The 22,077-nt window shown below is 35.4% G+C and overlaps 2 protein-coding genes across 6 annotated transcripts in view; one reads left to right on the top strand and one right to left on the bottom strand.

Annotated features, from left to right (window-relative positions):
- LOC125648334 (2-hydroxyacyl-CoA lyase 1-like) overlaps positions 1 to 22,077 on the top strand; it is a 63,768-nt gene that overhangs the window by 31,352 nt on the left and 10,339 nt on the right. Inside the window, exon 18 of the mRNA XM_048875324.2 lies at positions 18,207 to 18,360. Coding sequence (XP_048731281.2) covers positions 18,207 to 18,360 — 154 coding nt within the window. The remainder of the gene's footprint in view (positions 1 to 18,206; positions 18,361 to 22,077) is intronic.
- LOC125648333 (solute carrier family 40 member 1-like) lies at positions 1,624 to 22,023 on the bottom strand. 5 transcript variants are annotated; one of them, XM_048875321.2, is made up of 11 exons: positions 21,633 to 22,023; positions 20,983 to 21,134; positions 20,825 to 20,880; positions 18,549 to 18,610; positions 18,195 to 18,354; positions 14,906 to 15,027; positions 13,070 to 13,193; positions 10,947 to 11,168; positions 8,944 to 9,270; positions 6,166 to 6,636; positions 1,624 to 5,815 (listed from the first exon to the last, which is right to left on the bottom strand). In XM_048875321.2, the coding sequence occupies exons 4-11, from the start codon at positions 18,558 to 18,560 to the stop codon at positions 5,475 to 5,477; spliced, it is 1,779 nt and encodes a 592-aa protein (XP_048731278.2). In that variant the 5' UTR covers positions 18,561 to 18,610; positions 20,825 to 20,880; positions 20,983 to 21,134; positions 21,633 to 22,023; the 3' UTR covers positions 1,624 to 5,474. The 5 variants fall into 5 exon arrangements, with proteins under 5 accessions (XP_048731278.2, XP_048731277.2, XP_055997668.1 ...); XM_048875320.2 differs by lacking the exons at positions 20,825 to 20,880; positions 20,983 to 21,134; XM_056141693.1 differs by lacking the exons at positions 20,825 to 20,880; positions 20,983 to 21,134 and having other exon boundaries at positions 8,944 to 9,267.

Below are 22,077 nucleotides of genomic sequence, written 5' to 3'. Positions count from 1 at the left end.
AATACAAATACCAATATACAATTTTAGAATTTTGAAGAGGCCAATGCATACTATTTTTGACCCAATGTGTAGTATACTGGCTGGGGACAAAGTCCAAGGTCAATATACTTAACATATATTGACCAATATTAATATGCTATTATTAACAGACAAATAACTTCTTTACTACTTAAAGTGTGTTTCAGGCCCATGTATAAATTTTTAATTTCTATTTACTGTCTTGATGTTGAAATTAGTTTATTCAGTTCAACTTTAAATTTGCAAGTTTTTAACAAATGTACAATACTGTATTTATAGCAAAAAAATAGGCAAATTATAACTAGTTGTTTAACTCTTGCTGATTTGGTTGACTTTCAGTAATGTCTCCTTTTGAAACTACGGATTTCATTTTACTTTTTCATATACCTCATGAGTATCATATTTTGAATATTTTGTCGGTTTAAATTTGTTACTAGTATTTATAGGCTGCCGTCATGAAATAGCCCGGGGGCACATTGTGTTACCTCTTTCTGTCCATCAGTTTTCCCGACGTTTTTTGGTGCTTGTAGATACTGAACTGAATTCTTTATATTGATGACTTATGGATGAAGTTCCGAGATTCGTGTTGATTGATCTATTTTTACGAAAGTTTAACGTTACCCTTAGACTTGGTACTTTTTAATCCATATTTACCCCCGACTTTTTGCTGCGTTTGTAGATGATTAAATAAGCTGTCTCTATATATTTATCACTCACAGATCAAGTTTGAGTTTCAAGTTGATCGACCTATTTTTACAAATTAAAGTTTTTGAAATTTTGAAATTTTCTGGACTTGTTTTTGCCTATGTTTGTAGATTATGAGCTGGTTATTGATGTGTGTTTATATATTGATGATGTACAGATGAAGTTGGAGTTTCATGTAGATTGGACTCTTTTTCACAAAACTGAAAATCATTCACTGTTAATACCAGACTTTTGTAGTAAATGTGCTTGTAGACCCTGTACAATCAGCTAAATAATAGTAAAAATCATTCACTGTTAATACCAGACTTTTGTAGTAAATGTGCTTGTAGACCCTGTACAATCAGCTAAATAACAGTGTACCTCTATCATATTGAATTACAGATTAAGTTGCTTGTTACCGATATACTTATAACCATTGTCAGTGGACTAAAAAACATCCAAAGTTGGTGATTTTTTTCCCCATTAAGACTTTACATGTATACATTAATAAAATGAACAATGGGTGTTGTCTGGTGGTTTTTTTTACCAATTTGTTTCAAAGTACATGTATATCAAATTAAAAGTGTTGCAAAAAATGCCATTTAAGGTGGGTCCTTAGTCCTGGATTTTTGGGGTTTAGGTAGCATTTTTTTGTTTGGAATCAATAGATTAACATTCAGAGTAATGAGAAAAGTAGCTGCAGAACTGTAGCTCTCTGAAAAAATATTTTGACATAACATGTTATGTCAAAATATTTTTTCAGAGAGCTACAGTTCTGCAGCTATGAGAAAAGGCAAACTAGTTAAGGATTTCCAGATTTATTTTCATTACAGACACTACTGAAGTAATGTACCCCTATGTAGATTTTTATGAAATTCATTGGAAACAGTTATCTGTTGTTATTTTAAAATAAAAACAACAAAAATTTTAAATTGCATTTATTTATCAGGAAACATGTCAAGAACTAGAACACATGTCATTTTCACTATGTTCATTAAGTTTTAGTATAATAAGTGCAAAATTATTGAATTAGCCTTACTCTCCAAAATGTTAAAAAAACAAACAAATATGGACACAATTTCCTTATAGCATGGTTTACATATCATTTTTTCTGGTTATATTAGTAGATGTACATCTGTTATAGTTATTTATGGAAAAAAAATCCATACCTTTCCTGAATAATTTCAAATCTATAGCTTCCAGAGTATGTATACCCCCATAAAAACCCTAAGTCTGGCACCATACAACTGAGCTATTCAAAACCACTCATGGATTAAAATTTTATGTAATTTCATGAAAAGACACAGATAATAATTCCTTATCACCTTGGTAAAATGTTTGTGAAAAATATAGGAAATCTATTGCATAATGGACTTGATAAATAATTCAATGAAAACAGAGTTATTGTCCTTGGATTCAATATTTTGAAACGCATAATTGACTATTCAAATATAACTAAGACTTTTGAAATATTTTATGGCTAACAAGATTTTTTACAATAACTATTGAAAAAGACTCAAACAAAATTTATGTTCCAGTCATTAAATTATTGACTTTGCACAATCTTATGACGTCACAGGAGTGTGGAACTACGTTAAATTTAATTTACATGTATACATAATGTCATTTTATTGTCAACTTGCCTTTTGTATTTAAATAAATACGATATTCTATATATATAACCTAGGTGAATAAAAACAATTCTAGCACAGTTACTGAGTAATGCAGATCAGAGGAATGCCAAGGTCATTATTTTACGATATACTTTCATACGTATTAACTGATTATGAAAAATTGACACACCATCTCGCTTGCACTTCGAGTTTTGCTAATGCAACAATAAAGTTGATGACTGATAATTCAATTTTATAATCATAAAAATCAATCGGTATATGTCGTAAAACAAATTAAACAAGATGTGTGGGCATAAAAATGTTCGATTGTTTTAAACATATGACGGATGTCGATGAATCAGACCAGTAGGTCTCCCGAGTGACTAGGGTGATCTAAAGATGAAGTATAAACATAGGTTAATCAGCATTTTATAACAGATTCAAGTGACAACAATCGACTAATCACAGGCTTTAAATAATACAACAAAATGACACATACTGTACATGCATTATTGTGTCATCATTCTACAATCACTGGTATCTAGAAATTCATATGCAATAACAAGAGTACCGGAAACGGTACATAATTCGCCCGTCACAAGCTTATGTTGGGTGGGTTTTTTTCTAAGCCATGAGTTTGAAGAACCTTTACTTGAGGTAGTGTCAGCCATCATCACCCTGTGATAGACTTTATTTTGCATCTCATATGAATAAAATGTCTGAGCTTAAAAGTAGATAGACAAACCAAATGTTCTGTGTGTAAAATATTTCCCAAAAGTTGTTTAAGTTCAAAGAACTTGTTAATTATTTAAACATCAAAAAAAGAAAATTGTTGAGAATCAAAATCCTTGCAATATGCACATCTTTAAGTTATTGTTTAGAAAGGCTTTACAAAGTGTAGCTTAAACTTGTGAGGGGTGTTAGGTGGACAAGAAATGCACCAACTTTGTAATATTTCCTGACTCAAGTTCAACAACCTGTAATTTTCTCAAAAATTGAAGATACTTAAAAATCCTTCCCAAATGCACATCTTCAATACCCATACAAATGCTCTGTAAAATAGGAAGGTCTTCACTTGAAAATTGTAGGAGTTGGACAGACTTTATCAGGGATATTTTTTTAGGGAGCAGGTATTTTTCCCAATCTTTGCTTTGAAATTCCCAAACAATGAAAACAAATCAAAGTAGGTTAGCCTTATTGTTCATATATCTTCTTCACTGGCCCACAGATTACAATTTTAGCTTCAAAATTGTCAAGTAAACCTAATTTTTGGCCTCTGCATATTTGAATGAGGTAAGCTTTGACCAAATTGAAAGTCAGAAGGAGTCCAATTATATCTTAATGCACTCTGGTTTGGTTTTCTCCCCACTTCTTTGTATGGAACATTTTCCCCAATTTCAAGCAAATGTCGCTATTTTTCCCAATTGAAAGGGCCCAGGCCCTTGAAATCAAGACCTTAAAAAAACCTGCTTATGTACCTTAATTCATACAGTATAACATTTAAATTCAAATAATCATACAAAGTGGCAAAACTCCTGTAAAAGAGGTTGACCTGGACCAAAATTGCAGCATAGTCTAGAGTGACCCACAAAGAAGCTACACAGCAAGTTTCAGGTTGATACATGACAGAGAAATGAAATTCGAAACAAAACCACAAACGAACAGACGGATGGTGTACCATAATATGTCATATTTAAAGACCAACATATAAAAAACAGTAATTACTAACATACCAAACATAGAGATTAAATATCTAACAGATTGTGTCCCGTCAAAAATCTCCATATTATGTAGTGTAACCCAATAAGTGTGAGATTGCTCTATAAAATATTGTGAGACCTGTTCCTTTCAGGCATTGTAATTTAAAGACTAAATGTATTGTTTCATGGGTGAGGTGACAATAGGCATCATGTATAAATGGCTCATGCCTTCTTGATAAAAATATTGGTATTAATGAGGAAATGATGACCCTGCTTCAAATACACTCTATATTACAGTGCTCACTGAGATAAAATATGGTATTACTGTTAAATACATACTACAAATGTATAAAAATAGAAGGATATGGCAACAAAATTTTTATTGATATAAGATCACAACCATCTATTTAAACAAGAGGCCCACAGGCCTTGTCGGTCACCTGAGTACTAGTTAAAAGTATTACTAGTCCCAAGGGATAAAAATCTAGAAAAAATTTCCTGTTCTGAACATCTTTATAGCTAAATTCTAATATTCAGCAACAGTATAAAACAAGATGTGTTCTTAAAACTTCATTGCCCTCAAAAGTGCATATATATGTACTAATGAAAGGCTATACATAATACATGTATATGTATTAACATTAAATGACACAACTAATATGGACCCATCCTTGAGTCAAAACCTTGGGTTGTGAAATTCACATTTTTTATATATCCTTTTCTGCTATTCCTAAAATAAGCATTTAGATTTTATACTGTGTCAGCAAAGTTGGAGAAGTCCTTCAAATCATTAAGACAATAATCATTATAATAATTTTGGCCCCAGCCTGCCATAACCCTTACCCCTGGGATCATCAAATTTACAAATTTAGTAAAGGACTACCTGCTGTTTATAAATATCTGTTTAGTTTCAATTTACTATCAATAGCACTTAAGAAGATGTTATATAAGTGTTTTACACATAAACACAATATGCTAAGTTTGACCCTGCTCTAGGGTCAGAAACCCTACCCTAGGGATTATGAAATTTATAAGTTTGGTAGAGGCCTTTCTGCTCTACATCACTATGCATTTAGTTTTTCTTACACTGAATTGTGTGGTTGTAGAGAAGACAATTTTTGAAAATTTGTCATTTTTGGCAGTTTTTGCCCTGTCCCTAGGGCCCCAAGTGTGCAGGAATCCTAAAATATATAATTTAGGTCCCCTTTATGCCAAAGATGCTTCATACCAAATTTGAAAAAATTGGAATAGTAGTTATCAAAAAGACCAAGAGTTTACTCAGGTGACTTAAAAACTTAATCTGAAATAGTGGTTTCCATTACTGCCATTTGAAACCATGAAACTGTATGCTGTTGGTATGCTGCTTGACCAGCCCCTGTGTCCGGTGAAGCTAACTGTATGCTGTGGCTATGCTGCTTGACCAGCCCCTGTGTCCGGTGAAGCTAACTGGATGCTGCGGCTACACTGCTTGACCAGCCCCTGTGTCCGGTGAAGCTAGTGTTTCCTGATTGTTGTTCTGATGGTCTACACAGTTCGTCACTTTTTCAAAGTGGAAGAAATGTCCTCGTACCCTCCGACAATAAACAGCATATAACACCCACGCCATGCAGATGAAGGAGAAAGAAATCAGGACCAGTAAGCCAAACTGATGTGGGTAAGGGGCCACAATAACCATGGCAAACTTGAGCATGTCCATGAGTTTGTTCATCGAGTTTTGCATCGAGTTCACGATGCCGCGTTCTGTTTCCTCCACAGATTGTAAAAAGAGCTGGGTGATTGTTAAGTCTGAGACCCAAAGACCTGAAAATGGAACACAAAAAAAACACCACAATTAACCAGAAAATGTTTACTATATAAAATGGGCAATTGTATCGCTCGAGTTCAAATTTATCATTACAGAGTAGTGAAATAGTGTCCAAGTGATATAATTCCCTGTGATATAAAGTAATTCCTGAGTGTTTGACTACTGTAAATCACCATTTCTGTGATCATGACTTACTTTACATACAAAATTTATTCACAAGGACTTCAATTTTGTTTCATGAACTCGTGAATTTACATGAAAATAAATTCTTGCCAAAAAAAAAAAAATCACATTTCATGGAGGAAAGGACAAGAATTAAAACATGGTATAACATGTATTTACCTACCAAACCTAGCGGTGATGATTCCAGCCATTAGAAGCCATACTGAGATGTCGGGAGTTACTTCAGGCGGACTAGATATAGTTTCATTACAAGAAATGCCAGAGGATACTTCTAATATTGTTGATAGCGTTACTACCGATGAATGCTCCGATGTGTTGTAAATTGAAGCTGTCTGTGAAGTCGCATTGGTGGAATATGCCATGCTGCCATTATTGCATATCACATTAGGAACGTTGGGTGCTTCAGTGTTTGGGGAGCCGAGTAAATCAAAAGGACTACCCGGGGTCCATACTGAAGCCACACACATACACAGACACAGAATTTCAGCTCCGAGTCCGAACAACCCAGTTCTCTCCAGACCCACAGACATCCGGATCCTGGGATAGACAACAGCTCCCATAATGCCTAGTAGAGCACCTGCTGCCTGTAGTCCTCCCAATACTGCCTCCGAGAGTCCCTGGGAATAGGCATACCCTGTAAAGGTGACAGATTATTGTAAAACACACATCACTCAACGGAGTCACCTTGGCCCTGCTGTAGTGATTTTAAAAGATTTTTTTTTCAATCTTTAATTCTATGAACATTTTTGACCCCATATTGTGGCCCCAATATAGCCCCCAAAGTATCAAGACATAACCATTATACAAGGTCAAAATCAGAGAATAAAACATAAGGTCTTGCCATAAGGAATCTACATGCAAAATTTTTAAACACTTTAGAAGATAATGCCTAAATTAACTCTCCTTAAAAGTAGGTCAAAATCCAATGTCAAGGTTACAAGGGCAAAATCTTTTGTACCAAAAGAATTGTCACAAGGAATGCATAAAAGAAATAAATATCACTCATCATTCAGAGGTTAAGAGCAAGGTTAAGTTTCAATTGAAGTTTTGAAATTTGGGTCAAACTCTAAGGTCACAATGTCAAACATCATGGCATCAAATGAAATTACTCCTATCATACATGTACACTATATACATAAGTCTGCTCATCTGCTCAGATTGTGTCAAAATCCTGTGGGTGAAACTGAGGTCAAACATCATGGAATACAAGATGTGTTTGTGAAACACAAATGCCCCCGATAATGGCCAATTCCGAAGATGGCCAAGGTCACAAGGGCAAATATCTTGGTACCAGTAGAAAGATCTTGTCAAAAGAAATGCACATGTACAATATGAAAGCTCTAATATTTACCATTTAGAAGTTATGACCAATGTAAAAAAAATTTTTAAAGTAGGTCAAATGTCAAGGTCAAAAGGTTCAATACCAACGGAAAGATCTTGTAACAAGGCATACTCATGTGAAATATCAAAGCTCTATCTCTTACTGTTCAAAAGTTATTAGCAAGGTTAAAGTTTTCAAAAAGTAGGTCAAACTCCAAGGTCAAGGTCACGGGGTCAAAATGTTGGTACCCACGGAAAGGTCTTGTCACAAGGAATACTCATGTGAAATATCAAAGCTCTATCACTTACTGTTCAAAAGTTATTAGCAAGGTTAAAGTTTCAGACAGAATGACAGAATTACAAAATGACAGAATGACAGACAGGACAAAAACAATATGCCCCCCAATCTTCGATCTCGGGGGGCATAAAAATGTAAGGTCTTGCCATAGGAAATCTATAATATACAAAATATGAAATTAAAACCCTAACTTAAATTGTTCTGGAGAAGCTAAGGTTTTCTTAAATGTAGGTCAAACTCTAAGGTAACAAAAGAAAAGTCTTGTCAGAAGGAATGGGCATATGAAATATGAGGACCCTATCAATCACTATTCAAAAGTGATGATCAAGATTTAAATTTCAGACAGACAGGACAAAAACAATATACCCCCCTCCCCACTGACATCTGTTGGGGGAGCATAAAAAAAATATGAATCCACACAACTTGGGATCATTTGCATGATTTCATGTGGCCCTGCTACTCTTGAAAAGAATTTGTTTTCAATTCATTTTCTGTATATTCCCATATAAAAGTTTGATCTCCTACTGAGACCCCACCCTACCTACGGTGCCCCTGAATTGAACAAACAAACGTGCGCTACTAGAATAAAAAAAGCCAAAGATTTGAAACATATGTAACAAGAGGCCCAAGAGCCACATCGCTCACCTGAGTTACCTTGGCCCATATTTGAAGACTTTCCATATATATTTGCATGTAAAACCTTAGTCTGTATTGTGGCCCCAACCTACCCCTGGAGGTCATGATTTTTAAAAACTTGAATCTGCACTATGTCAGGAAGCTTTCATTACCCCGGGGGCCATTATTTGAACAAACTTGAATCTGCACTATGTCAGGAAGCTTTCATGAAAATTTCAGCTCCTCTGGCCCAGTTGTTCTTGAGAAGAGATTTTTAAATGACCCCACCCTATTTTTGCGATTATCTCCCGTTTGAAGGGGGCATGGCCCTTCATTTGAAGAAACTTGAAAGCCCTTCACCAAAGGATGCTTTTTGCCAAGTTTGGTTATAATTGGCCCAGCGGTTCTTGAGAAGAAGTTGAAAATGTGAAAAGTTTACGACGACAGACAACGGACAAATTTTGATCATAAAAGCTCACTTGAGCCTTTGGCTCACGTGAGCTAATAAAAAGGTTATTAACTGAACATGCTGAATATCAGGAAAAACACCTGCCATCAGTTGTTGTGGACCTGAGTCTGCCTTAGTGCATAACAACCTCAGGCATACATATTTCACAGTATTCACTCAATATCCTATAAATATCAATCTATAGATTTACATGTACAGTATTATTACATTTTGGCAATTTATATAATTTATATTTTTACCTATGGTGATCTTGTCAAAACCAAGAACAGTCATATATAGAAAGGACAGTCCCAGTCCTGCTAGGGCCACCTCATACTTAAAGTAAGTCCTGTAGCCGGTGTAGAGAGCTATAAAACTGTAGAAGACCTTACTCAGGACCCACACACAACCCGTCAACTCTTCCTCAACCTTCTCTGGAGAAGATGAAACCTCTTTCTGCGATTCTACAGATGTTGCTTGTGGGGCTTTTAAATTTTCTGCTCCCTTTTCAGTGATGATGTTCTCATCCTCTGGCTCTGTGATGTCTCTTTCTTCCTCCTCTTGGGGTGGTGGAGTTATGTTTGCTACTAAATTACAAAGACAATATGAACTTTAAATAAATCTAGAGAATGAATCAAGGACTTGATTTAGTAAAGTATTTTGTATTAAATAATATTAATGATAACAAGCACAGAGTTACCAACCCTGAAAAGCCTTGATGTGGGTGGTATGTTACTAACAAACTAGGATGCCGTTTTTGTATTTCAAGAGTATAAAAATCTCACTTTTAACAAAATTAAGAAATTAAACAAGACTTGCATTGGTAAAGACAAGGTTTGATTCCATTATTGGAGTAAACATTAGGCACTGTAAGGTAAGGTTAACAGTACTGCATAGCCCCAAATCATTGCTTTAACACTAAAAAATTTTGTGCTAGGTACATAATAATAATACACCTATACATTATGCCAAGTACATTTTGCCAGCACTTGTACTGAATTACAAAGACTTGGCTCAGTCATTATTAACAACCGGTACTTTCTAGACATGCCAACATTTGACCACCCCACTTTACTCAAATGCCATCAACAGGAACAAAGTTTCCTGTTGATTTAGATACAGATGCAGATCGAACTCTATGCACCTTGAAAATAGCAGTCTCAACTCCTGCCACACACATCACTGATCGAATCCAATGAGCAATAGTATCTCCTGAACCTTCTTTGTGAGGCTGTACATAACTCATGCACAATGAATCCCTCTTATTCTCGCAGTCCGAGATCAATACTCGAATAAAACAAAATATACACATAGCCTCCTGTCTGGAGGACAAGATTGCGAGTCAATGTCAGATATACTATTGTTAGGGCCACAAGTTTTCAAAAGATCACTAAAATGAAAAACAAAACAACTTTTCTGTTTTGTCATATTGCTAAGTTTCATCCATGGTTTGCACTCTCCATGCACAAGTTAAACTAATTAACATAACCAACTTACATGTCAAATCTTTCAAAAAATTTTCACAGGTGATAATTTCCTCAAATACTTTAAAACAATGATTTGGCAGCTGTGCCGTACAATTCACATTATCTCGGAAGTGACATTTACAAAAAATAATTATGGAAGGGGAGTCCTAGTGTTGAATGAATTGACAATCATGCATGCATTACTTTTTATCTGATCCGCTAGACCGCTACTTACCCTATATACATCTCTATAAACACACTATCTTTAAGATTTAGAGAACATTGGGCCTAACTTAAAATATATTGCTTGTTTTGAATGTTTTCCCTTTGAGGCTCCCTATTTAGACCTGTGGAAATATCATATGTGGAATTTGAAATTGAATTTTTTTTTAACTATAGTGACATTTTTCAATGAGCAAATACGATCATGGCTTCATCATGTGAATTTTGTTACCATTTTTCATTTATTCATGGCTGATATCAAGTAATCAACATAACAAAGTTTACCAAAAAATTAAATATCAACGAAAGTGTCTTTTTTGACTGATTCATGGAATTTGATGCCCCCAAAAATTGATGAAACCACAGTAACTTTTTCCATTTTTTGTTTTTTGTTTACAATGAACATTTATAGAATCTTAAGTTGAACCAACTCACAACTTAAGATGAAAAGATCATTGTTTTTTTTAAAAATTCATCATGACAATTTTGAAAGGTCATTGAAAAAAGGAAACAAACAATATCATAATCTAGATAAATTATAATCCTATTTAATACAGCCTCTATTATGTACATACCATCTTTGTCTGTTTTTTTCTTGTACATTTTACTTTTGAGAGCTGGAACCTCTTGGTAAACCTTAAGGATCAGATAATATTCCACAAACACGGACAGCAGATTCCAAACACCAATCAACACAGCACCATACTGAATCCCAAGCCAGGTCATCACCTGACCGGTCAGAATCGGGGCCAGGATCTGGGTGCAGAGGTCAATGACCCGCAATTTCGATGTCATTGCTACAATACCAAATTCATGCATATCAGTTTAATCAAAAAGTGTTTGAAATATAACCTACGTAACATTACATTCACGGCTGTAACAGTATACTGTAGTTATTGACTGGGTTTGAGGACAACAGCTGTTTTGTTTGACCCGAGAACGGATCTGTTGCCCATAGCCGAGGGTCAAACAAAACAGCTGCTGTCCGAGGACACAGTCTATAACTGTTTTGTTATACACTTTCTTTCTTTTATGTTGTTTTTTCCTCAATACACATGGTTTGTTGACTTTGATCAGGACAGTGTAAAACTTATACGGTACCAATTTTGATGCACCAGATGTGCATTTCGACAAATAATGTCTCTTCAGTGATGCGCAAGCCGAAATTTTGGAAATCCGAAATAACAATAAACTTGTAAGAACTAAAAAGAAAAACAGTGCCAAAGACTGGAGCCAAAGTCCTCTAAGGATCAGAGTTATGCATGAGGGAGATAATCCTTAATTTTGAAATGAATTTCTAAATTTTATCACAGCAATTGAATATACATCAATATTTTCAAGCTAGTAACAATGTAATTAGCTACTGGGCTGTAGAGACCCTCGGGGACTAACAGTCCACCAGCAGAGGCCTCGACCCAGGGGTCGTAATGTAAAACTTATACGGTAACAAATTTTGATGCACCAGATGCGCATTTCGACAAATATCTCTTCAGTGAGTCGAATGCTTTTGAGATATCGTACAATACACATTACATATCGAACAGCCCTCGTATATTACAATTGTATACTCAGAAAATAATGATCAGTACCTTGGAAAAAATGTTTAATCATATAGCTAATATCATATTACATAGCTCCTCCTTTTCATATTTCATCAAGGGCACCTTCAATATGGCATGACATCAAGGGCACCTCAAATATGGCAAGACACCAAGGACACCTCTAACATGGCAAGGCATCAAGGGCACCTCAAATATGGCAAGACATCAAGGACACCTCTAACATGGCAAGGCATCAAGGGCACCTCAAATATGACAAGACACCCCTTGCAACATATATTGCATTATTCAATATTTAGTTATTTGTTACCATATTGAAACATCAACTTCAGATTAAGATTTATTGACCTTTGACCTTGGCATCTCACTCCCATCTACAACTACAATGTACATGTATGTAGAAATTAAGTACTGTACCTGTAATACGTGGGTTTTTTGTACATCACAAATTAAGTACTGTACCCGTAGTACGTGGGGTTTTTGTACATCACAAATTAAGTACTGTACCCGTAGTACGTGGGGTTTTTGTGCATCACAAATTAAGTACTGTACCCGTAGTACGTGGGGTTTTTGTGCATCACAAATTAAGTACTGTACCCGTAGTACGTGGTTTTTTGTGCATCACAAATTTTGCAAAAATACCCCAAAACACTGTTATTTTTCATTTGTGTAGTTCTTTGTTTGCGATTCTCCAAGTTGAATTTTAGAGTTACAAATTAATTGACAGGTTTCAATTTGTACAGAACAGACATTACTGTTACGTTTGTTATCACTCAACAAGTTAAACAGGTGCATGTACAGAGTGATAACACCTGACCACTGTTTAAGATAATTAGTACTACACCCGAGGTGGTAAGTTTCTACTTCCTGAGTTACTTGTATCTTGTAAGATATGGTACACAATTGATGTAAATTTTATGCGAATCTAATTGTTTTTGATTAAAAAATACTCGCAAAGAAAGCGAAAATTGGATTACCGCGAGAAAAAACCCACCCGTTAAACGGTTTAAAATTAACAAAAGCATACCCCGTTTACAAGATTTTTCTAAGAAGTCCTGTAGTGACCTTGACCTTTGACTCCAACCTCAAGCACAAAAATCAAAAACATAAATAATCTCTCTTTTCTCTCTCTCTCTTACATGCCAGCATGTCCTTATCTCTGCCACAGATCTCCACCACCCAGTCCTTTTCTATGGCAATCTTCCTGGCAATGCTGGCCAAGTCTGCCAGAATGGACACCATGATGATAAGAACTCGGCTACCCTGTACACACAGAAATCAGATGAATGGAAAACTAAGGCAAGTCTGCACAGTTTCATTTGCATACAACAAGCCAGGTGCTAAAATTTTTAAAGGTCAAATACTGGTAATAGCATTTTAAAAATAGCACCTTCTCCAAAACCAGTCACTCTTTATTCATGACACCTTCGTTTTTTGCGTAAATTTACCCGTTAACTTCTAAGACCTAATTAGAGGAAGGTCTCCCTACGTCTATTTTAAGATAATATATTCAACTAACAATACAACATTCTCACATTACACAAATTCACTGCTTATGTACACCTTCCAATAATGACTAGTAGTCTCGACAATGCCCTTAATTTTGTAACATCACAAAGGAACTTTGGTAAGTAAGGACAGTTTGTTTATAACTGCTATGAGCACTTCATCACTTGGACAGAAGTCAACACAGTAAACATTCTGGTTCTGCATGGTCAGTAGCCTTGACGTGAAAATAAGGTTCTAGAATGTGAAAAACTTGGGAGATATACACAGTGACGAGCAACTGGATTCTTCACGAAAATCATCTTTCACCGATCATATAAATAAAGTTTTGTGAAATTTAAGTGATTTACAAATTGAAGCAAAATATGTAAGAGAGGACTTTTCACATAAATATTCACTGAATGAAGTTTACTTTCAGTTCTGTATTAAAGAATGTTGGCATATCATAAAATGATTCACATGTATAAAAACAACACGAGTACCACCAATGGTACAACATACGCCCATAAGACCTGTAAGCACAATTTGCACCCTGAATTGATATCATACACATTCTGAATAGAAAAGCCTTAAAGTGGGTCATTGGTGCACCAATCTATCTGATATGTGAACTGATTATGTATTTCTCTGAGAGGGAGGTTGTGTCAAAATGTCAGAGCATTATCTGTATCCATGAAAACTATTTGACCTACTTTTAGCCCTAAAGTAGGTTATGGTGCACCAATCAAGTTGAAATGTGAACTGATTATGTATTTCTCTGAAAGGGAGATTGTGACAAAATTTCAGGGCAATAACTGTCTTCTGACTTCATAACGAAAAAAAATATCTGGAAAACTGTTTGACCTACTTTTACCTCTAAAGTAGGTCATGGTGCACCAATCTAGCTGAAATGAAAACTGAACTAATATTACTCCGAGAGGAAGCTTGTGACTAAATTTCAGGGCAATATCTGTAGCCATAATGAAAACAAGATTCTTCTACTAAGTCATACTAGGACCTTGACCTTTGACTTTGAGAAACAATAGTCATCCTCCACTTGGCATACGGTGTATATGTACCAAGTTTGATGGTCCTAGCCCTAATGGTTCATTCTGTATATTGCCTACAAGGTTTTCCTACTAAGTGATACTACAAAGCTGACCTTTGACCTTGAAGAACAATGGGCATCCTCCACTTGGCATGAGGAGTATGTGTACCAAGTTTGATGGTCCTAGCCCCAATAGTTCTGTCTGTATTCTGCCTACAAGGTTTTCTTATTAACTGATACTACAACCTTGACCTTTGACCTTGAAAAACAATAGGCATCTTCCTCTTATCAGGGTGATCAAATGTGACAAGCTGTAAGATCCTGGAGCTTAAATGGTTTATTTTGTATTTTGCCTACAAGGTCTGGACAAGCGTCCTGTCTTTGACGGGCATGTAAAAACCAAATCTTCGTTTACAGCAAGGATTCCAAAGATTGTCTTTACCTGAATCAAAAAATCAGAGACCGCCGCATTCTCCTTGTCCAATCCAAAATAAAACACACAGAAGACCACCGCAGCACATAGCACTACAAGGAGGTTCTGCACTACTAAGGAAACACGAGCCGCTGTAAGGAAGAAGAAAGATTCTATTATTCACAACAATATACATGTAGAGTGATACTTTAATATAATCAAAACATTTGACAGAAGATCAATTCTTTTTTATGCATAAATTTTTTATTTCTAACACGAAAAAATGGGTATAGAACACTGTCTTAGGACTACATTTAATTTTCTGTACTCTGGGTATAAATGAGACTACATTTAATTTTCTGACATACTCTTGGTATAAATGAGACTACATATAATTTTCTGTACTCTGGGTATAAATGAGACTACATTTAATTTTCTGACATACTCTGGATATAAATGAGACTACATATAATTTTCTGTATTCTGGGTATAAATGAGACTACATTTAATTTTCTGACATACTCTGGATATAAATGAGAGTACATATAATTTTCTGTACTCTGGGTATAAATGAGACTACATTTAATTTTCTGACATACTCTTGGTATAAATGAGACTACATATAATTTTCTGTACTCTGGGTATAAATGAGACTACATTTAATTTTCTGTACTCTGGGTACAAATGAGACTACATTTAATTTTCTGTACTCTGGGTATAAATGAGACTACATTTAATTTTCTGACATACTCTCTGTATAAATGAGACTACATTTAATTTTCTGTACTCTGGGTATAAATGAGACTACATTTAATTTTCTGTACTATGGGTATAAATGAGACTACATATAATTTTCTGTACTCTGGGTACAAATGAGACTACATTTAATTTTCTGTACTCTGGGTATAAATGAGACTACATTTAATTTTCTGACATACTCTCTGTATAAATGAGACTACATTTAATTTTCTGTACTCTGGGTATAAATGAGACTACATTTAATTTTCTGTACTATGGGTATAAATGAGACTACATATAATTTTCTATACTCTGGGTATAAATGAGACTACATTTAATTTTCTATACTCTGGGTATAAATGAGACTACATTTAATTTTCTGTACTCTGGGTATAAATGAGACTACATTTAATTTTCTGACATACTCTTGGTATAAATGAGACTACATATAATTTTCTGTACTCTGGGTATAAATGAGACTACATATAATTTTCTGTACTCTGGGTATAAATGAGACTACATTTAATTTTCTGTACTCTGGGTACAAATGAGACTACATTTAATTTTCTGTACTCTGGGTATAAATGAGACTACATTTAATTTTCTGACATACTCTCTGTATAAATGAGACTACATTTAATTTTCTGTACTCTGGGTATAAATGAGACTACATTTAATTTTCTGACATACTCTCTGTATAAATGAGACTACATTTAATTTTCTGTACTCTGGGTATAAATGAGACTACATTTAATTTTCTGTACTATGGGTATAAATGAGACTACATATAATTTTCTATACTCTGGGTATAAATGAGACTACATTTAATTTTCTATACTATGGGTATAAATGAGACTACATTTAATTTTCTGTACTCTGGGTATAAATGAGACTACATTTAATTTTCTGACATACTCTCTGTATAAATGAGACTACATTTAATTTTCTGTACTCTGGGTATAAATGAGACTACATTTAATTTTCTGTACTCTGGGTATAAATGAGACTACATTTAATTTTCTGTACTCTGGGTACAAATGAGACTACATTTAATTTTCTGTACTCTGGGTATAAATGAGACTACATTTAATTTTCTGACATACTCTCTGTATAAATGAGACTACATTTAATTTTCTGTACTCTGGGTATAAATGAGACTACATTTAATTTTCTGTACTATGGGTATAAATGAGACTACATATAATTTTCTATACTCTGGGTATAAATGAGACTACATTTAATTTTCTATACTCTGGGCATAAATGAGACTACATTTAATTTTCTGTACTCTGGGTATAAATGAGACTACATTTAATTTTCTGACATACTCTTGGTATAAATGAGACTACATATAATTTTCTGTACTCTGGGTATAAATGAGACTACATTTAATTTTCTGACATACTCTGGATATAAATGAAACTACATATAATTTTCTGTACTCTGGGTATAAATGAGACTACATTTAATTTTCTGACATACTCTGGATATAAATGAGAGTACATATAATTTTCTATACTCTGGGTATAAATGAGACTACATTTAATTTTCTGACATACTCTTGGTATAAATGAGACTACATATAATTTTCTGTACTCTGGGTATAAATGAGACTACATTTAATTTTCTGTACTCTGGGTATAAATGAGACTACATTTAATTTTCTGACATACTCTCTGTATAAATGAGACTACATTTAATTTTCTGTACTCTGGGTATAAATGAGACTACATTTAATTTTCTGTACTCTGGGTATAAATGAGACTACATTTAATTTTCTGTACTCTGGGTATAAATGAGACTACATTTAATTTTCTATACTCTGGGTATAAATGAGACTACATTTAATTTTCTATACTCTGGGTATAAATGAGACTACATTTAATTTTCTATACTCTGGGTATAAATGAGACTACATTTAATTTTCTGTACTCTGGGTATAAATGAGACTACATTTAATTTTATATACTCTGGGTATAAATGACTGTATGGTCATCTTGAGCTCATTAAGACTCCTCTATCAAGTGAAATGAGTACACGTAAATTTCGACTGCCTGTACACGGAATATTACACCCATTCTTTACCTTGGGATTCTATTATTTAGTCCTTGAGGGAATTCAGTGTGCATTTCTTTGATTCCAGTGTTGACATTATCTGTGTTTGTTATCTCAGTAGATTTTATTGGCAAGCAATCCTTTAATGATCATAGCAATCAATATCAAACCCACTGTATTCATGACATCACATTACCTGTGTGTCTAGGTGTGTTTGTGACATCACATTACCTGTGTGTCTAGGTGTGTTGTCTACCTGTGTTTGTGACATCACATTACCTGTGAGTCTAGCTGTATTGTCTACCTGTGTTTGTGACATCACATTACCTGTGTGTCTAGGTGTGTTGTCTACCTGTGTTTGTGACATCAACTTACCTGTGTGTCTAGGTGTGTTTGTGTCTACCTGTGTTTGTGACATCACATTACCTGTGTGTCTAGGTGTGTTTGTGTCTACCTGTGTTTGTGACATCACATTACCTGTGAGTCTAGGTGTGTTTGTCTACCTGTGTTTGTGACATCACATTACCTGTGAGTCTAGCTGTATTGTCTACCCAATATCCCACAAGTCCTGCAAACAGCAGTGTTGCTCCTCCGGAGGAAAATCCATGAACTGCAGGAAGCTGAAGGGAATCTGGGGACAGGCTAATGAGGAAAAGCCCCACTCCAAAGGACCACATACGGTCCCCCTGAAAGTAAATAAAACCTTTAATCTGATGATCATGCTGAGGAAAAGTCCTACCCCAAATGACTTCAAAGGTAAAGTATTCACTTATCAATACAGTAGGGAACTAAGTGAAAAGAAAATCTCCTTGCTTTAAACATGTACGAAATCTGAAATTGAGAGAATACTTGCTTCAAGTTATCAATATTTTTTACCTACCCATGCTGACATAAAGTGGCTGATGAATACATAGAACTTGGTTTTCCTTTCAATGTGGTATTCTGAAAGAGCAAATTAAAATGTCATAATTAATTCAATGTTTCTATGCAAGTTTTAAATCAGAACTTTCTGAAAAACCAACATGAATATTCTAAATTACCATGATTATGTAATATTTCTGTTAAACCACATTTCAACTTCTAAATTCCTTGGCTGCTAAACTTAATTAACAAAGATGAATAAGTATAAACCATGCATATTACCAGTTACATTGTCAAGATCTTTTGTGTTTTGTTTTTTATCCGATGTGTCCTTAACAGAATCCCAAACATATCCTAAATTTGTCTCTCCTTGAGCATCATTTGTCACACAATTTGTTACATTCATATCGACAAATCACAGATCAAAGCATCCGATACCTGCAGTCTAAACGTCATATACCACAAGTCATTATTCACTTCACTCATGTCGGGGTCCACACAAACTATCAGATTTAATTCTCCAAAAACTGAATTCATTATAGCATTTTACCACAACCCTTTTAGAAGGTAAGCATTTTCATTATCATTGTCTATTATGACTAGTCACATGCACAAACTAAAGTAGGAAAAAGGTGTGACTCTGCATCAGAAAAGCAGAAACACTGGATTATATACTGTCTGTCTATCACTGCTTTGTGTGAATAAAGACCTATAGATGGAGGTTAAAAGGTCAAATGTCAAAAATAAAAAATTACTTCAGGATTGTGACAATTACAAGGTCAATATTTTCTATTGGATGACTGCAGAGAAAAGACATGAACAGTTCACATGATATGAGCTGCCAGACTAGTATAGCTGCAAAACCAGATGTTGCATTTTAAAATTAAGCTTCTTTAAAAACCACTGGGCCAATTTGAACCAACTTGGCAAAAAGTATTATCCCGGGTGAAGGGGATTCAAGTTTTCTAACATGAAAGACCACACCCTCTTCAGATGGGAGATAACTGAAAATTACAAAAAGATGCAAGTGTTTTCAAATGAAAGGTTGTAGAGAAAAGACAAAGGTCAGTTGGTCACAATGATGAGCCAGGCTGTAAGTAACTGTTAGTTTTCTATAGAGTTCTCCGCAAAATCAATCATCATTTTTAAAATTCCTAATTAAAGAATCTTCAATGGTCCCAAATTTAAGGCCTGCAAGTAAAAAGTATGACTCATCTCTCCTTCTTTCACAGCTCCATGGCAGTAGAAGATGAATATAAACACGTGTATAAATAGAAATATTTGAGCTGGACTGGGGATCGGACCTGGGACCCCTGCATTACTAGTTAGGTGCTTTAACCACTGAGCCATCCAGGCATATATCCACAGTCCATACTACATTCCACCTTCCTTAAATCCAGATTCTTTTGATCCCAGAAGACTTGCCAATGTAATATAAATGTGTAATAGGAAGGGAGAAAATACAACGGACCAGTCTGAGATCGTATTTCAACCCGGACCCCTGAATCTCTAGTCAAGTGAACCCGGGCCCTCTGAATCTCTAGTCAGATGAATCCAGACCCCTGAATCTCTAGTCAGATGAATCCAGACCCCTGAATCTCTTGTCAGATGAACCCAGACCCCTGAATCTCTAGTCAGATGAACCCAGACTCCTGAATCTCTAGTCAGGTGAACCCAGACCCCTGAATCTCTAGTCAGATGAATCCAGACCCCTGAATCTCTTGTCAGATGAACCCAGACCCCTGAATCTCTAGTCAGATGAACCCAGACTCCTGAATCTCTAGTCAGGTGAACCCAGACCCCTGAATCTCTAGTCAGGTGCTCTACCAACTGGGCTATCTGGCCACCGGCAATCGAACCCGGCTGACCGCCACACATTTCTCCCTCCTTAATTGTCTTCACATCTTTGAAGACATCAACCCAGGATCTTTATCTCCTGGCAGGCATTTTCACCTGTCAGTTCCAGGGGCTGGCCTATGGCACCAAATGTAACAGGGATGAGAAAATGCAAGGGACCAGACCGGGATTCGAACCTGAATCAACTGAGCTATCTGGCCACCAGCGATCAAACCCAGCTGACCTCTACAAATATGTATTCAAATAAATGAAATAGGAAGGGAAAAATTTGGGATGGACTGAGAATTGAACCTGGGAACCCTGCATATCTAGTCAGGTGATCCATGAAATTTGCAGAAACACCAGGTAATATACATACTTGTACAGAAAAAACAAAAAAGTTAATGAAAACACCAATGTATCATCAAAAACACATACAGGATGCTGGTTCATACTTACAGAGTCAAGATTCCCAAAGTTTTGCTCATACTGATGGAAAATTGAATTATCGTCACCTACGAATACGATACGTCCAATGCAGTTACTATAAATTGCATGTGGATCATTTATGAAACATGGTGATGAAAATCAGCCATTATTTTTGGTAATACATGTACCTTGTGCTTTCAGTGTTTCCGTGAATTCTTATCCACGAGTCAACTGCTCGATACCCACAGTCCATTTAGCCCCAAAATACTTCAAAGACTTAACTACTGCACATAATAAGAGACTCCTCTCAATCTTATCCCTGCTTGTCAACATGTAAAAGCTGGAGTAAGAGAAATCTGTTAAATTACATTGCACTAACTTTCTAGTTTACTTATAGTAAGTAATTTATATAATTTATATGCGTCATGTGAAGGCAGGGGGGGGGGGTGTACATGGGGAGGAAAATCATGAGGAGGGGGGAATGGATGGAAGGGGTTGTGAGAAGGGAGATAGGGAGGGAGGAAGGAGAGAGAAAAGACGAGAAGTGCTGGGATAAAGGAAAACATGACCCCCCCCCCCCCACCTATTGAATACCATAGTTCGCATGTGAGGAAAGAGTCACCTGATCAAGTACATGCACACAAAATAGCAACATGTCAACGCATAAATTTATTGCTGCTTTGCAATAGACAATATCTTTCTCACGTGGCTTGGCCGACAAGTCGAGACTGTTCGGTCAAACCAATTTTCAAGGATCAAACAAATTTATGAGTTTACTCCTTCCCAGAATGCTATCATTAAACCTATAGATACAATATTTAATAATTCAGACTCTCACTTTGTGTTGACATTTGCAGCTTGTGGTCAACAGCTTTCCAAAATGTTTGTTACTACTTTCAGATTATCTTATGAGTCACTTGAACGTTTAACGTCAAATCATTTTGTTTACGAAATATAAGCGCCAAAGTGACACTGAATGATCTGGCCTCGTGAAATTCGCAGATGCACGCGACAAAACTGGTCGATGGCTCGATCTGTAAATTATACAACAGCCCTTTTAACATTAAGTAATAGAAAATAATACTGTACCAAAAAAACAAAAACCCACACCAAAAAACTCGTAGATCTATGTATATTGATGGTATAAGCTGTTTGTTTACTAATAATACTAGTCTATTAGTTTCGAGCTTTTGACGTAACACCTAAAATGTAAGTAAAATATAGACCCCTATACTTATAATGTTCCAGTTTTAAAAGAATTTAGATAATTGACAACTTCTGTA

Source organism: Ostrea edulis, chromosome 6, assembly GCF_947568905.1.
Source record: "Ostrea edulis chromosome 6, xbOstEdul1.1, whole genome shotgun sequence".
Lineage (NCBI taxonomy): Eukaryota > Metazoa > Mollusca > Bivalvia > Ostreida > Ostreidae > Ostrea > Ostrea edulis.
This window is presented reverse-complemented; position numbering and strand designations above follow the sequence as displayed.

Coding starts and splice junctions, on each gene's coding strand:
- LOC125648333 (XM_048875319.2), bottom strand. CDS start 18,935: ATGAATGTAACAAATTGTGTGACAAATGATGCTCAAGGAGAGACAAAT. Junction 11,169..13,069: donor AGATAAGGACATGCTGGCAT/GTAAGAGAGAGA, acceptor TTGGTATTGTAG/CAATGACATCGAAATTGCGG. Junction 6,637..8,943: donor TTTTGACAAGATCACCATAG/GTAAAAATATAA, acceptor TCACCTTTACAG/GGTATGCCTATTCCCAGGGA.